Below are 14,071 nucleotides of genomic sequence, written 5' to 3'. Positions count from 1 at the left end.
AAGAACAAAGCCTGGGGCAGCGCATCCCTTCTGGACTGCATTTTTGCCGGCAAAGGCTTTTTGCAAAGAATATCAGAGGCTAGAGGGACACAATCTCCCTCTAGGCTCCGATCATCTTTGCAAAATGCCCATGCCATCAAAAATGAAGCTGCACCAAAAACAGCCGCTGATGTCCCTCCCGGGCTCCATTTTCACCTCGGCTCCGTTTTCAGAAGCAAGGGCTGAAAACAGAGACACTGTCGTGTTCTCCCATGCTCCGTTTTTGGTAAGCCTTTGCTCAAGGCGAAACCACAATAGAGAGGCTGGAAAGGAGACAGCTCATTGAGATCTTCAAAAGGTAAATGGACCTGGTTGGGTAGGATTGGGGGGGGGGCAGGGGAAGCATGAGCCTTGGGTGATTGGAAGCACCCACCTTGAGATGCCTCGTGCACATTACAACCCGCGCATTTGGTTAGCAAATGCATGAGCAAAGGCAGGGAGTTTTCACTTTCATTTAACTTGATTCACTCCAACAAATCCTTGGGTTACGAATATAATTGGCAGGCTCCATTACATTTGTAACTCGAATCCCAAAACTTAAACACTGTCAGCATTGACAATTTCACCATTTGCAAAATTGCAAATGGTAGCTTTACATCTTGCGACAATCTCTGTACCACCATCAAACATCTGCCTCTCCCAACTCCTTGGGAAGGACTCAATAAGTCAACAGAAATGCCAAATCCCGTCTGAAAATCTGGCTGACTGTGTGACAAACCTCTGTGTGTGTGTGTTTGATGATATATATATAATCATCATTTTAGCCATTATCTATCCACTGCAGGATGAAAGCCTCCTCCAGATATTTCTAACCAACATCCCCATTAAAAGAAAAACAGGTCAGCTCAAAGAAAAATATTTTTAAATGAAAAGGACCACAGCTGGGAATGTAGGTACCAGCTGGGATTTGAACCTCGGTCTCCCGCACCAAAATGAAGGCAACAACCGCTACTCAATGCAGCCACCTGCTATTCTTACCCCTTAAGAGAAGCATGGAGTGCTGGTGCTTTTGCTGCTACTCTGCACTTTGGAGACTCCTCGGCTGCAGCAATCCTGGGAGTGGGGGAGGATGACATTGCCCTCCCTTTTTTTCTTTTCTTAACAGTAAAACCTCATTGTGCAAGCAATATTTTTATCTTTTTTTTCTTCTTAACTGCAATTTGGTTGGATAAACTATCACAACACAATCTTTCTTTCCTCTTTCACTTCCCATTAGCTAACATTCATTTTACTTGAGCATTAATCAGATTCCCGTTATTTCATTTGTCAATGTGCTCATAAAATTTTTCTACCAGGCATTAAAGGCATTTATATGGAGTGACATCTTTCAAAAGCAATGAGGTGAATCCCAGTTCAGGGCTATTAGATTGTGACAAGACATTTGATGGTTATATTTTGTGTACCAGCTGTGCCAAAAATCATTTGCAATATACATCCATAAATTATTTCCATCCAATGCTTATGATGAAAGAATTAAAAATTAGCACCAGACACTACTTGCAAATATAATTGCTGCTTTTAGTTACACATCCGGTTCACATGTGAATTTCTCAATGAATTCCATGATAGAGCAAAATTCTTCAGTTATTACGATCATTTTTAGAGCTGTCATTGGACCCCGTTGAAAGGAGAAAAGGGAATGTTCCACGTGAAACATCCCTTCATTTGCTTTCCTATCAGTCATCTTTAACGCAAGCATTCCAAGGCCTCGTGCTGTCTGACAGCTGGTGCTCCAGAGGTGCTTCATGCATATGTGAATGGAGCATGTAATTATGTGGGATACAATGGTTGTTAGGCGCTTGTTGAAGTGGGATGAAACTTGAACTTGTTGAATTAGGAGCTAGTTCAGTCCGTGGGAAATGCTGGTGGATGCCACATGCAGAGTCTGGATTAAAATCTTTTGAAGAATAACAGAGTTGGAAGGGATCTCGGAGCTCTTCTAATCCAACTCCCTGCTCAGGCAGGAGACCCTGTACCATTTCAGACAAGTGGCTGTTTAATCTCTTCTTTAACCTCCAGTGATGGGAGGGCCCACAACTTCTGAAGGCAAGTGGTTCCACTGACTAATTGTTCTCACTGTCCGGAAATAGCTCCTTAGTTCCAGGTGGCTTCTCTCCTTGATTAGTTTCCATCTGTTGATTAGTTCAGAAATGGAGTAGCTCCACAAAATATGTGGTACTTCATGCCATTTTTTCCCCTGCTCTCTAGTACTTGCAAGCTGCATCACATCCATTGTCAAACTATGACCATGCAATTTTCCTTTTTTAATGTGAAAGGATTGAAATCCGTTTGAAACTTTTTAACACATGTGTCGAAGCCTGCCCAGGAATTGCATGGTCCTGTTATTGGTGAAAGGAGTGCTTTGCAGCCTCTTTATGAGCAGTTCTCTCCCAGGTTGATTTTTTTCCCCCTCTGAAGGAAAAGCAGCTGACTCAGGTGGACTCCTGCTACGAAGAGACTCTATCTGGATTTGGGGGGGGGGAGGTCTTTTTCACAGGAGAGAGGAAAAAGAGGCCATTGTGGGAGAAGAAAACACATTTAGGACAAAGCCAGCCTGGAGCCCAGGACAGAGTCCTGCTGGAGGCAGGGACTGTTTCACCCAAGCAGGAGGCAGGATTGGCCTCAGCAGTCAAACCAAATCCCCACCCTCTAATCCTTGCAGAAAAGCCCAGAAAATGCCAGCCGGCAAACCTGAAGGGCTAAAGGGTTCCTGGTAGTGAGAATCTGAATTTCTCCACTCTCTCAGTTGATATAAGGGAAAGGAGGAGAGGGAATAAATTATAAAAACTCACATAAATATTAACAAACTCATAGTATAATCAAGCTTAATTTTGCTGCTCTACTTGCATGGGGAGGATATAATAGATTCTGTGGCTTTTCTGCTGCTTCTTGATTGTTTCCAAAAAATGTCTGTGTTGCATTCTCAACCAGATAGGAAGACTGTCGAGAGAACTAGATGGAGTGATGGGCACCCCTAAAGGCTCAGTGCCATCCACTGGGCCTTGAGCTTTCAGAAAAGCTTGCTTGACCTCTGTTATGCCCCAGGAATGAGGCTGTTCAATGTGCTGCTCTTGCAACTTGAACCCAGGACAAGACATAAGAACAGGTGAATTTTCCTTCTCAGTGAGTGTCACAACAAACCATTCTTAATGTACATGGGGCAGGGAGGTGGGTGCTTTAAAGGGCTCTTTTGGCCACTGTTAAGGTTGCAAGCATTGTGGGTGCTCCCCTCCACACTCTTGGAGTTATCATTTGGGTTGATAGGAGTTGAAATAGAAGGAAGCAACCAGGAGCAAACCATCTCCAACTGGTGCTAACTGGGCAGCAGCTACGGTGATCAGAAGCAAGCAGCCCTCGGAGTGGGCCAAACGGCGCGCCCACCTCAAGGCGGCAGGAGCAGCAGCAACAGCCAAGAATGGGGTCCAGCTCAACTCTTGGCCAGCGGAAACCGCAAACTACACACACACACACACACACACCCACACTACACACACACACACACACGCAAACTACACACACACACACACACACACACACACACACACACACACACACACACACACACACACACACCATGGTAGCTGGGTGTTCGGACAGTCACAAAAGCCCACGCTGTGGTCAGAGGGAGGAGAGCCCGAGGCGGCGCTCGGGAAAGGACCCCCAGTCTCTTCGCCCAGGCCGGCCTTTCTCGACCTCGGCAGCTTTAAGACCGGAGGGAGCGGGAACGGGAGGGAGGGACCTTCAACTTCCAGAATTCCCCTGCAGACATCTCCACGCTCCCAGCCCGACAAAGGTTGGTCTAGGCAGCCGAGGGGGGAGAACGACCGAGCGCTACAAATCACTGCGATCCTGGCGCTCTCCGGACGCACCGGGCGAGAGGCTTCCCGAAGCAGACGTCGAAGCGGGCGCCAACGGTCCAATGGATCGGGGACCCTTCTCGAGGGCAGCTCCGCCGAGCGCCGCTGATCCCGGAGGCTCCGGGGCATCTGCCGCGGAGATTTTAGAAAGCCCCACTGGGAGGAATCCGGGGCTCCGCAGGGCGACTCTCGGGGCCCCAGCCCGCCCCGCCACCTGGGCCCCCACAGCCGAGGAGAGGCGCTCGCTCCGCCGCAAAAGTTTCCTGCCTGCGAGCTGATGCCGGACCGCGCGGGGCTTCCCGACCGGGGGCGCCGCTCGGGGGCAGCGCGCCCTCCCCCCCTAGTTCTGCCTTTCGGCTGCGCCTTTTTCGGCCGGGCTGGGGCGGGGGCTCCGCACTCCCGCCCTCGCCCACCCCTCGCAAAGCTCGCGGCGCCCCGCCTAGTTTAGTCCAGGCTGAGTCCTGCCCGCCCCCCCCCCCGCCCGGCTCTCCACTCCTCCGCGCGTGGCGGGCGCTCCCTGGCTGCGCACTCGCCGGGTCCACCTGCGCGGGACGGAGCGGCCTCTCCTCCGCAGGTTGGGCGCGGGCGAGATCGGCCTGCCGGACGAGCAGGCGGGGGGCGGCCGGAGGAGGAGGAGGAGGAGGTGGGTCGCGGGGCTGGGGGCTGCGCAGGAGGGCCGGGGCGGTAGGCGGGGAGCCGCTCGGCCGGGGAGGGTCGACGTGGGGGAAGCCGGGCGCCTCCCGGACTCGGGCGTCGCTTCCGCCGCTCCTCTCTCGCGGTCCCGGAGCGCTGCTTCGCGGGTTAGTTGGGCCGGTCCCTCTCGGCTCAACCGCCTCGCAGGGGTGTTGGATAGAGAAAATAAGGGGCCGGAGTGTTAGCAATCTTTGCCGCTTTGAATTATATACTTTATAAAAAGTCGTGATAAAATCATAATAAGACTAACCCGAGTTGCTGACATTCTGCTCTTGAATCTGAACGTCATCGATGCGTGAAAATTGGAATTAGTAGAAAACAGTCCAGCAGAAGCTATTGGGTGCTTTTGGACTATTAACGTATTTTCTTGCAGTTTTTTTTAACCGTGCTCTCTGCAGTATTCACTTCCTATCGAAGTTGATTAGGCTTCTGTCTAATAACATGCAAGGATTAAGGAACATAATGGGACTAATTATTGAAAAAGAAACCATGAACAGAGTAGAAGTTTTATTGTTGGAAAAAATGTGCTAAATTATGATAGGTTATTGGAAAAACCATTTAAGGTTAGTATGATAGCCAATAAACTGATTTTACGTCTGGGACAATATAGATAGGATTACACTACAAATTAATGTTAAAACTATTTCTGAAATTATCTTCAACTGAACATATAAAATAAAGTTTGTTGTTTCTTTAAAGCTCTCTTTAGAATGTGCACTTCTCAGTAGGCACCTCTGGAAATTCATCTATAGAGGAAAGGAAATGTGAATGCCATAGAAATACATACTGCCCTATAATTTTTTGGATGCTGCCAGAAAGGAATTAAAGACTATGACAGGATTTGCTGGAAATGTAGGCAAGATGCAGCATAGGTGAGAAAATGTCTGATGGGGCATTCATCGCATTGAGTGATTTTTGTGATTTATTTTATTTTTTTCCTGAAAATGTGTTTGTGTTCATCCTGACAGCAGCAGATTGCCTGCTGCTCTAATTTCCAAGGAATCCAGAAGGTCGAGTTTTCTGTTTTTCCTTTTCTGCTAATATCCATGGTCAAACTTCATTATCTTCCCCTCCATTCCTGTGTTTTTTCCCTTGAGGACGGGTCAGAGGGTGAGGAAACACAACACTAGTGCAGAGCTTTAGATTTGATTCTGAGAATGTGTTTGGAAGTGCAGGAGGAGAGGGATTGTGTGGGAGGGAAGGCTCCATGCAACCCCCCCCCTTTTTATGTTCTTTTATTATGCAGTAGATTTTTTATATGTTGTACCTGAGTCACCTATGTCTGTGTTAGACAGCTATATAAATTTATTTAATAAAAAATAATAAAAATAAACATTGCCTCCCGTTGTGAGGAGTATGAGATTCAGTACTGCATGTCCCTGCAACAATTCCCAGCAACATTTGCACATATCCTTTGCTCAAGACCTTTGGAGAAGCTGTTTTAATGGTTTTGCAAAACAGAATGTTAATCTAGGTCATCAAGGGTCACTCTTAGTTTGGTTACTAAATTTCTCCCAACCAAGAGTCTGTTCCATTGATTATATTTATTTGATTTCTCTTGTTCTAGAACTCGATTTTCCAGATTTCAAGAAAGCCTCCTGGTGCGTTCTTGCTCATTTCCTCCACTTTCTGAAGAACGGGGTTCAGCTCTGAAGAAAAGTTTTTCCTCCAAAGATGGTGAAAAGCAGATTTATGGAACAATCCACAAATTTCCATGGTTTGTCTAGGGACTTTAAGTTTAAAATGGTCACTTCCTTTGAAGGGAGGAGAATGAACAGCCATGAAACGGAGAGCTGTCAGAACAGGAAACCTACCTTGTGTGAGAAAGCAAATTGCCTACTGGAGGAAGCAGCATACAAGGATGGAAGAACCGCGGAGCACATCTTAAGGGAACCCTGCTGGACGTTTGGTATCAGGAAACACATATTAGTCGAGGAGGTGCTGCGACCAAAGGAGAGTGCGTTCACTGAAGTGAGGAGGTCTGTAGAGAAAATCAAAGAGGCAGAACAAGGAAATAGGAAGGCTGGTTTGGACAAAGCTGCAGTCTGGAGTTCCCCTGGCAGCGCATTCTCCGCTGTGTGGCCCAATAGCATTGCTGGGGAACCCAAAAGTGCTTTCAGCAAACCAGCCAAGTGCCGGGAAGATGGAGGGGCTCCAGCTGCTTTTCGACCTCTGAAGGGTATCAAGAAAGGAAGCCCAAGGAAGTTGCCGGAATGCCTCGGTGCCACTGACCTCATACCATACAGTGGCCGCCTCGCTTCTGGGTTCCTGGTAAGTGATTCAGACGGTTTCCAGCTGCTGTCAACCAACCCCATCTGGAGCAACCCGTTCTCTTTCTCTTCGGCCCCGTGGCCAAAGGAAGTAGGCGAGCGAACGCAGGCCATCCCTGCTTCCTCTGCCTCTTGGGCAGTGCTGCCTTCCACTCTCGCCCCTTTCAGTGTGGCAGCCCAGAACTGGTGTGCCAAGTGCAGCCTTTCCTTCCACATGACATCGGACCTTGTGCTGCACATGCGTTCCCATCACAAAAAGGTAGAAGTCTCGACAGAATCCCAGAAGAAAAGGAGACGGGAGGAAAAGCTGTCCTGTCCTGTTTGCCAGGAATATTTTCGAGAAAGGCATCATTTATCTCGGCACATGACTTCTCACAACTAGTCTGCAGCTGTAATGTAATGGATGTCTGCTTGTTGGATATGTTTGTGTGCACGTGTTGGTTGAATTCCATTGTGGTTTTACTGCATTTAACCAGAATCTTCAAAAGTCAGCCTGTTGTAGAAGCATTCAGAATAAATGTAATTACACAAGCTCCAGATAGCTCCAGTTCTGAAAATGAAATACACTTATAAGGAAATAAACAGTGAGATGTAAAGAGAAAAGTTTTGCTTTCTGAAGATCCATTTTATTCAACCTAAACTATGAAAATGTTGATAATTTTTTTTTTAGTAATTTGAAGCAGCAACTTTTTCCATACCAGAGCCATTGTGGAATGAAATTCTTCCCTAGGATGGAAGTAAAGGATAAAATTTCTTTTAAGTTAAGCTTGACTCCTGATGACCATCAGAGCAAATCCATGTCATTTTACTGGTGTAATAAAATGCTCTTCAGTTGTGCCACAGTGTTGCACCACACAGTAATAAGCAGGGCGGGAGGGCGGGGGAGGGTATCTCAACTGGGACTGAACAGGTGAGGATGGAAATGCCAGCCTCCCAGTTCACATCCACAAATTGTCTGCAAGCTTTTGAAAGAGGGCGCAGTGATGAGAATAAGAGAAGCAGGACGTATCGCTTTGGGGCATCCAATCCAGTGCAAGAGTCCAAATTAAACCACTCCCAACAGGTATCTAATTTTTCAGCCACATCATATTGTGGATTATGGATAGCACAAGTGACATAAAGGTCAAGATTATCTTTGAATGGGTGACAGCTTGCCTCCACGTACCAATTTCAGGGAGCAATTTTACCCCTTCAAGTTACATTTAAGAACTGGATTGGGTATCAGTATTCTAAATATAAATATGGTTTTATTCCATATATTTTTCTACTATTGAGATTGTAAAGATATTTGTTGTATCAGAAGTCTGAAACAAAGTTGTACAACTAATGTAATAGGTGTTCAGTGGTCAAATACTAATGGTATGTGCTTTTATTTGCATTTTATCTTACTTTTGTAACTGACATCTGTTCTGAGGCAGGGCAGGCAAAGAATTACTCCATTTAGTCCAAAGCCTTTTGAAGTGACATCAACAATTTTGTTCATTACAAAAATAGGTATATTGCACCATTTATATTGCACTATATATAAATATATATTGTACTATCTATACATATATATATATATTGGAAGACCTAGAGTGATGTGATGTCTGGCATGAATTTACAAGGCCAAAATGCAGTCTCAAGGGAAGGGAACTGGATGTCCTTTTGCCTTCATGCAAACGCCTGGTTTGATCTGCTAATCTAACTCAGACTATGGAGGTGGGAAACAAGAATCTCTTTGGCTTGGATGAGAGATTTCTCAATGGGAACCGCCACGTGAGGATCCACTCCGACACCCTCCCAAGAGTCCTCAGAAGAAATAGTGGATCTAGAAGTTGGGATGGTGACATAGAGGCCAGTCCCATCCACATGAAACGTCTGAGGAGGGAGGCAACCCCCACTGGTCCTTTGTCCGATGACCAAGGCTCTGCCCAGCCTCTTCATGATGGACACAAATTGTTCAGCAGTCCCAGCGGTCACAGAGCTGGTGAGAATGACCACGCTTTTCTCGGAGCCGTACCTCTGACCTTGAAGAGACAGGAGAAGATGCAGAAAATCAGTCTCACCGGACTGTAAATTTGATCAGAACCCATATTAAAATTAATATCCCTCTGATAGGCATTGTGTGATCCTGGGGTTGTGCAATCCCCATTTGCTACTTTTCCAGCTGTTGTCTGACAAGCGAAGTGGAGTCAGATTCGCTTAATGACCACATGATTCAGTTAACTGCAATTCATTCGACACCCGGGCACTATGTGTCGGACTGTCTCTGAGGCCTCTCTCCACAGTCTGCACCTTGGGCCCTGCCTCACATGGCAGGCCCTGTTCTAGGACAGAGGTCCCCAACCTTTTGGGCATCAGGAACCAGTTCCATGGAGAAAGGTTTTTCCATGGACTGGAGAGTGCGTGGTTTTGTGTGCTGCCTGCATCCTGTAGATGAGGCTTTGCTTGTTTGTGCAGGCCGGTTACTGGCATGCTGCAGCCCGGTACCAGTCCACGGACCAGGTGTTGGAGACCCCTGTTCTAGGGATCTGGTCCTTAGACATGGCTGAGCTGGCTTTGTGTCTCTGTGCCAGTCAATGATTTTGCTCTGGGGTTATGCCAGCCTATGACCCATGTCTGCAATAGTTTAATAGATTGAAGTGCTACCTTTAGCTACAATGTGCAGTAGGTAAAGATAAATACTGACATTCACAAGTTTAAATGTTGTTACCTAAAAGTTGGGAAAGAGTCCAAAGGTCACTGGGAGTATTATTGGGTCTGTAGTAGACTTTGTCCAGTAGAACTGGATGTCCTTCATCGAAGAAGTAAGAGCACAGAGTTGCCACAGAGGAGACGGGCCCCGTTCCGGTGTTGTACCTGGTTAGGCATGGAAGACATTTTGGGAAGCAGGCACTGATGAGGAAACCTGGGATTAGGCAACCCTACCTTATCACAACTTCTAGTCTCTGATCCCCCCGAAGCAGTCTGAAAATGATCCACAATCATATCTTGAAATGCTCAGAACAAAGAGCAAAACCATCTTGACTGCCCTAAGTGGCAGCCATAACAATCCCTAACAGACAGAAAATTTCTAACTCTTTGATTCCATATAACAGTCATATGAATTTTTCCAGCCCAGATCTCATAACCCAACTCCAGTTAAAAGAGAAAATAACTGTTTGCATCGCACTTTCCCATTTCTGTTCTTCTGTTTCGTCTGATTTTTTAAAAAATTTGCCTGTAAAAAATTCATCAAGCCATAGATACGCTAGAAAGATTTAGAAATCTGGAATGCAGGACAAAGCAAGACTTCGTGATCTATCTAGAACAGGGGTAGGCAACCTTGGCTCTTTTATGACTCGTGGACTTCAACTCCCAGAATTCCTGATTCAGCCACGCTGAGGGGCAAGGGAGAAGCTTCCAAGCTGAGCCAAGCTGGCTCAGGAATTCTGGGAATTGAAGTCCACGAGTCATAAAAGAGACAAGGTTGCCTATCCTGACGTAGAAGCTCTACAAAACCACATCACTTAATAAAAAGTAATTAGTTTTATTATTCAAGTATTGCTTTGGTAGAAATAAATTGTCAGATTTCAGCTGATGCCATGGGACCCTGAAGGGTCCCTAGTGGTTCTGAACTGTTGCAATGTCCTTACGAGAAAATACCAAGACCTTCTTGAAGTCTAATAATAACAGTGGCTGAACCAGACGGGCTAAGGCTGTAGTGCTTTTCATGGGCCCAGAAAAAAGATGTCGAAGGAGACGTGGCTCCTGCCGTTCAACCTATGTTTTATATTGATAAAAAGGCTTTCTAGAAACCAGCTGTAACATCAAATAGCCTGATTGTGCTGGTTTTGTGCTTTGAGAAGGGCCTCAACTGCACCGAGGAAAACATTGCTGCATCTTCCCACTGATTTATTTCAAATTCAAGAGATTGGAGGTTCTGTACCTCGATCACACATATTTTTGAATAGATCCCAAGAGGTCAAATTTTGGATGTATTGATATTATGACCTCCATCCCAGTACCCGACCTCCATCCATGCATTTATCTCGAAGGGTAGATCCCTCTTGCAAGGAATACATAGCTCATAATCTGGTCAATGATGGCCTCTCAACACAGACTGCAATTATGTTGGGCCCAGGAATTTGACAAGTATCTTTGCAGCAAAGCATATATTTCAAAAGTTTTGTCTTCGTTGCTTATTCTGCTTAGGATGGATGGTTTACCTCATGTCAAGGATTAGTGCTTCCGTGTGGACCACCTTCTTCCAGACATTTTCCACCATCAGCTCAGAGAACCAAGGCCAAAGGTCACCGTCCCAAAACGTATCAAATCTGAGGTAACCAATGTTATTCTTGAACACTTTGGTTTGGAAAGAAAACTTAATGTGGTCTTCTAACATTTCTGGGGAAAGAATCTGAAATATTTTTTAAAAATAAGTAATTTTCAAGAATACATGAGAATCCACCTTGCATTAAAATCACATCTTGCAAATAGAGAGTTGGGGTGATCTGGACTGAAATCTTCACTTAAATTAGTCAACATCACAGCACTGACAAGAATGAATGAATGAATGAATGAATGAACAAATAAATGGAAATCACTCAAACTAAAGTTTATCTATTTAATGTCTTTTCTAATCTGTATTTTAATGAAATGGTTATCAGGAACTAGTCACACTGAGCCCTCTGGGACAAGTCGGTTAAAATTATTTTATAATTTTTAAAATATTTACGGCAAGAATTTTATTTTTAACGGAATACTGATTAAAACCAAAATCAAAATGTAAACCTGTTAAGCTGTGCACCTGTGATTTCAATCTATAACTCAGTTAAGCATTAGCATAACACAAATAAAGTTGCAAGTTGAAACGTAAGATTTGAACTGTGAGATAAAATATTAATAACACAATGAGAGTATTAGGACAAAAACTACAGGAGTATGGTTACCCCTGCTCAATATCTAAAAGATTACACCCGTACACTCGAGATTATAAGTGAATAAGTGTGAGAAAAAATAGAAAAGAATGCATTATTGCCAATTCTATAATTGGAGTAAAAGTGAGATTAAAATTAATGGAGCTAAATAGTTATAAGTGAGACTAAAATTCATGGAGCTAAATATAGTTATGATAGCAAAATCTATAAATCACTATGATACTTACTTGATTAACTTAGCTTCCAAATGCCTGACCTAGTTTTCATTTTGCTAAAAATATGAAAGACAAAAACAGAAACCAAAGCTACACAGGGAAAGCAATAATAAAATAATGTAACAAAACACAGTAAACTAAATAATATTAACTGAGGTGTTACAGTAGAAACTTAGGAGGTGTTACTTGAACAAATCCAGTTCTTGAGGCAAATTCAAAGGGATTTATCCCATCCATAGTAAATATGAACCTATTCACACAAGTTTTATGTCAGTGGCTAATGAAACAAGTTAACGGGCACTTACTTGCATGGGCATGATCCCTGGAATATGGTTGCGTGGGTGCTCAGGAATATGGGTTATTTTCAAGTGTTTATCTCCAGAAAGAGCTTTTAGGTCAGCTGCAATTTTTTCAGCAAGTTTCATTTCACAATTGATCTTCCGGTATGTCTCTTTTTTGGCATCATCGGAAAGTTTGTCTGCCACCATAGCCCCAACATCAGCAAAAGCGTAGTTGTCAGCCACCAGTTTGCCCACCGTCTGCAAAATGCTGGGGAGGCTGGAGCGCAAAGCAACAATATTCAGGGCGGAAGTCATGGCTTCTGAAGCCTGACTGGTGACATGTGGCTGTACGCCAGAGAGGCTCCACACTTTGCCTGTGACGGGGCTCAGCACCACCTTGCTGGGGATGGAAGCATACAAGGGGCTGCTGCCCAAATGGTAAACACTTGCAGACAGCGAGCCTCCCAGCGTGGGCTCCCCAATGACTGTGGCCCGATTGAGATCCTTCAGAGAGCGAACGAAGGCTTCAGCTGCCGATCCACTCACGTGGCTAACTAAGATGTAGATATCCTTCGCCGAGCCATATCGTTTGCCAGAGAGATGTGGCAAGGTCCACACTTCTGTGCTTCGAGTGGTGCTGCGGTCAAAGAGTGTGTAAAGGTGCTGCTGGGGCTCACTGTCAAAGAAATAGGAACAAAAGATGGGCACTGCGGTGGAATAACTGCCCGTGTTGTAGCGCATGTCAACAATCATAGCATCTGTGGTCACAAGCTTGTCCCAAATATGCAATAGTTGGGGTCCCATGGCCTTCATCATCTCTGCTTCAGCAATTAAGTCAAAGCGCAAATATCCTACATTGCCAGGCAAAATGTCTACCTTGAACAGATCCTCAATTATGTAGCGGATCTCCTCAGGGGTCAGAGTCTTGTTGGGAAGCTGTTCTTGTAAGAAAGTTTCCACATGGTTGTAAGATGTATGCAACTGGTGATCCCCAGAAGCTTCTTGAAGGTCAGTAGTCAACTGCAAGGCAAGCATTTCAAAATCCACTGCTGTGCGATAGCCTCCTTGAGCCAGCTTGGAGTTTAATATGCTTCTTGCCCGTGTGGCCACCTCTGGTATGGCGTAATGAGCTTCAAGCAACAGCCCAAGCTCCTCAATCAGTGCTCCCATCTCTCTGTGGAATGCCAACACTTCTCGGGCTTTCTCCAGAGCCTCATCGGCCAGCACGATGGCATCAGGCACCACTTCGCCATCCAGCCAATATTCACCATGGTGATCAATGAAGGTGACAAATGGCACATTGATAAAGAGGCTGCAGCCTTCCTCTTCTTTTAATCTGAGTATGCAGAAGGGGTGCGAGTGGGCCAGGCTGCCGGCAGTAATTTCACCAATCAGAGTAGCCCGGCCGAGGGATTGCATCAGGTAGGCAAACTCCTCCGCCGTTGTAGCTGTGAGATAGCTGGTGAGTAAATAGATGCCACGCTGGGTCCCATAGGGCTTGCCTAGCAATTCAACTCTACTGTTGTAAATGTGGGTCTGGTTTGTGAGTCTGTTATAGGTGGTAAACAAATGCACAGGACCAGCAGACGGATCTTGGAAGTAAGATAATAGGACTGGTACAGCATCTGAAAATGGTCCACCATGGTTGTAGCGCAGGTCAATGATCAAATAATCTGTTGCCTGCAAAGGTTCCCAGACTTGATTGATGATGTAGGGCTCCAGCTTGATCAGCACTCCAGCATCAGGAAATTGATCAAAACGCAAGTAACCTACATTTTCAGATAGTATTGACACTTGAAAAACAGCAGCCAGGAT

At 45.4% G+C, this 14,071-nt stretch overlaps 2 protein-coding genes across 4 annotated transcripts; one reads left to right on the top strand and one right to left on the bottom strand.

The window, feature by feature from the left end:
* Positions 1–3,740: 3,740 nt before the first annotated feature.
* On the top strand, positions 3,741–7,661 carry LOC120298435 (zinc finger protein 488-like). 3 transcript variants are annotated; one of them, XM_039322202.1, is made up of 2 exons: positions 3,741–3,832; positions 6,157–7,661. In XM_039322202.1, exon 2 carries the CDS (start codon positions 6,264–6,266, stop codon positions 7,239–7,241), a length of 978 nt encoding a protein of 325 aa, XP_039178136.1. In that variant the 5' UTR covers positions 3,741–3,832; positions 6,157–6,263; the 3' UTR covers positions 7,242–7,661. The 3 variants fall into 3 exon arrangements, with proteins under 3 accessions (XP_039178136.1, XP_039178137.1, XP_039178135.1); XM_039322203.1 differs by lacking the exon at positions 3,741–3,832 and adding an exon at positions 4,417–4,539; XM_039322201.1 differs by lacking the exon at positions 3,741–3,832 and adding an exon at positions 4,630–5,461.
* Positions 7,662–8,188: 527 nt separating this feature from the next.
* LOC120298434 (retinol-binding protein 3-like) lies at positions 8,189–14,065 on the bottom strand (the record flags this gene model as incomplete). Its single annotated transcript, XM_039322200.1, has 4 exons — positions 8,189–8,868; positions 9,555–9,700; positions 11,050–11,240; positions 12,281–14,065. Coding segments are annotated over 4 exons (2,448 nt in total), but the record flags the coding sequence as incomplete, so codon positions are not given.
* Positions 14,066–14,071: the final 6 nt, after the last annotated feature.

The sequence above is a fragment of the Crotalus tigris genome, unplaced genomic scaffold (genome assembly GCF_016545835.1).
Source record: "Crotalus tigris isolate CLP2741 ecotype Arizona unplaced genomic scaffold, ASM1654583v1 scf7180000023883.37357, whole genome shotgun sequence".
In the NCBI taxonomy this organism is placed as follows: Eukaryota; Metazoa; Chordata; class Lepidosauria; order Squamata; family Viperidae; genus Crotalus; species Crotalus tigris.
The sequence above is the reverse complement of the archived record's forward strand: the minus strand, read 5'-3'. Positions and strand labels throughout refer to the sequence as shown.

Bases quoted from the DNA above. Each gene is read 5' to 3' on its own strand.
- LOC120298435 (XM_039322202.1), top strand. From the start codon at position 6,264: ATGGTGAAAAGCAGATTTATGGAACAATCCACAAATTTCCATGGTTTG.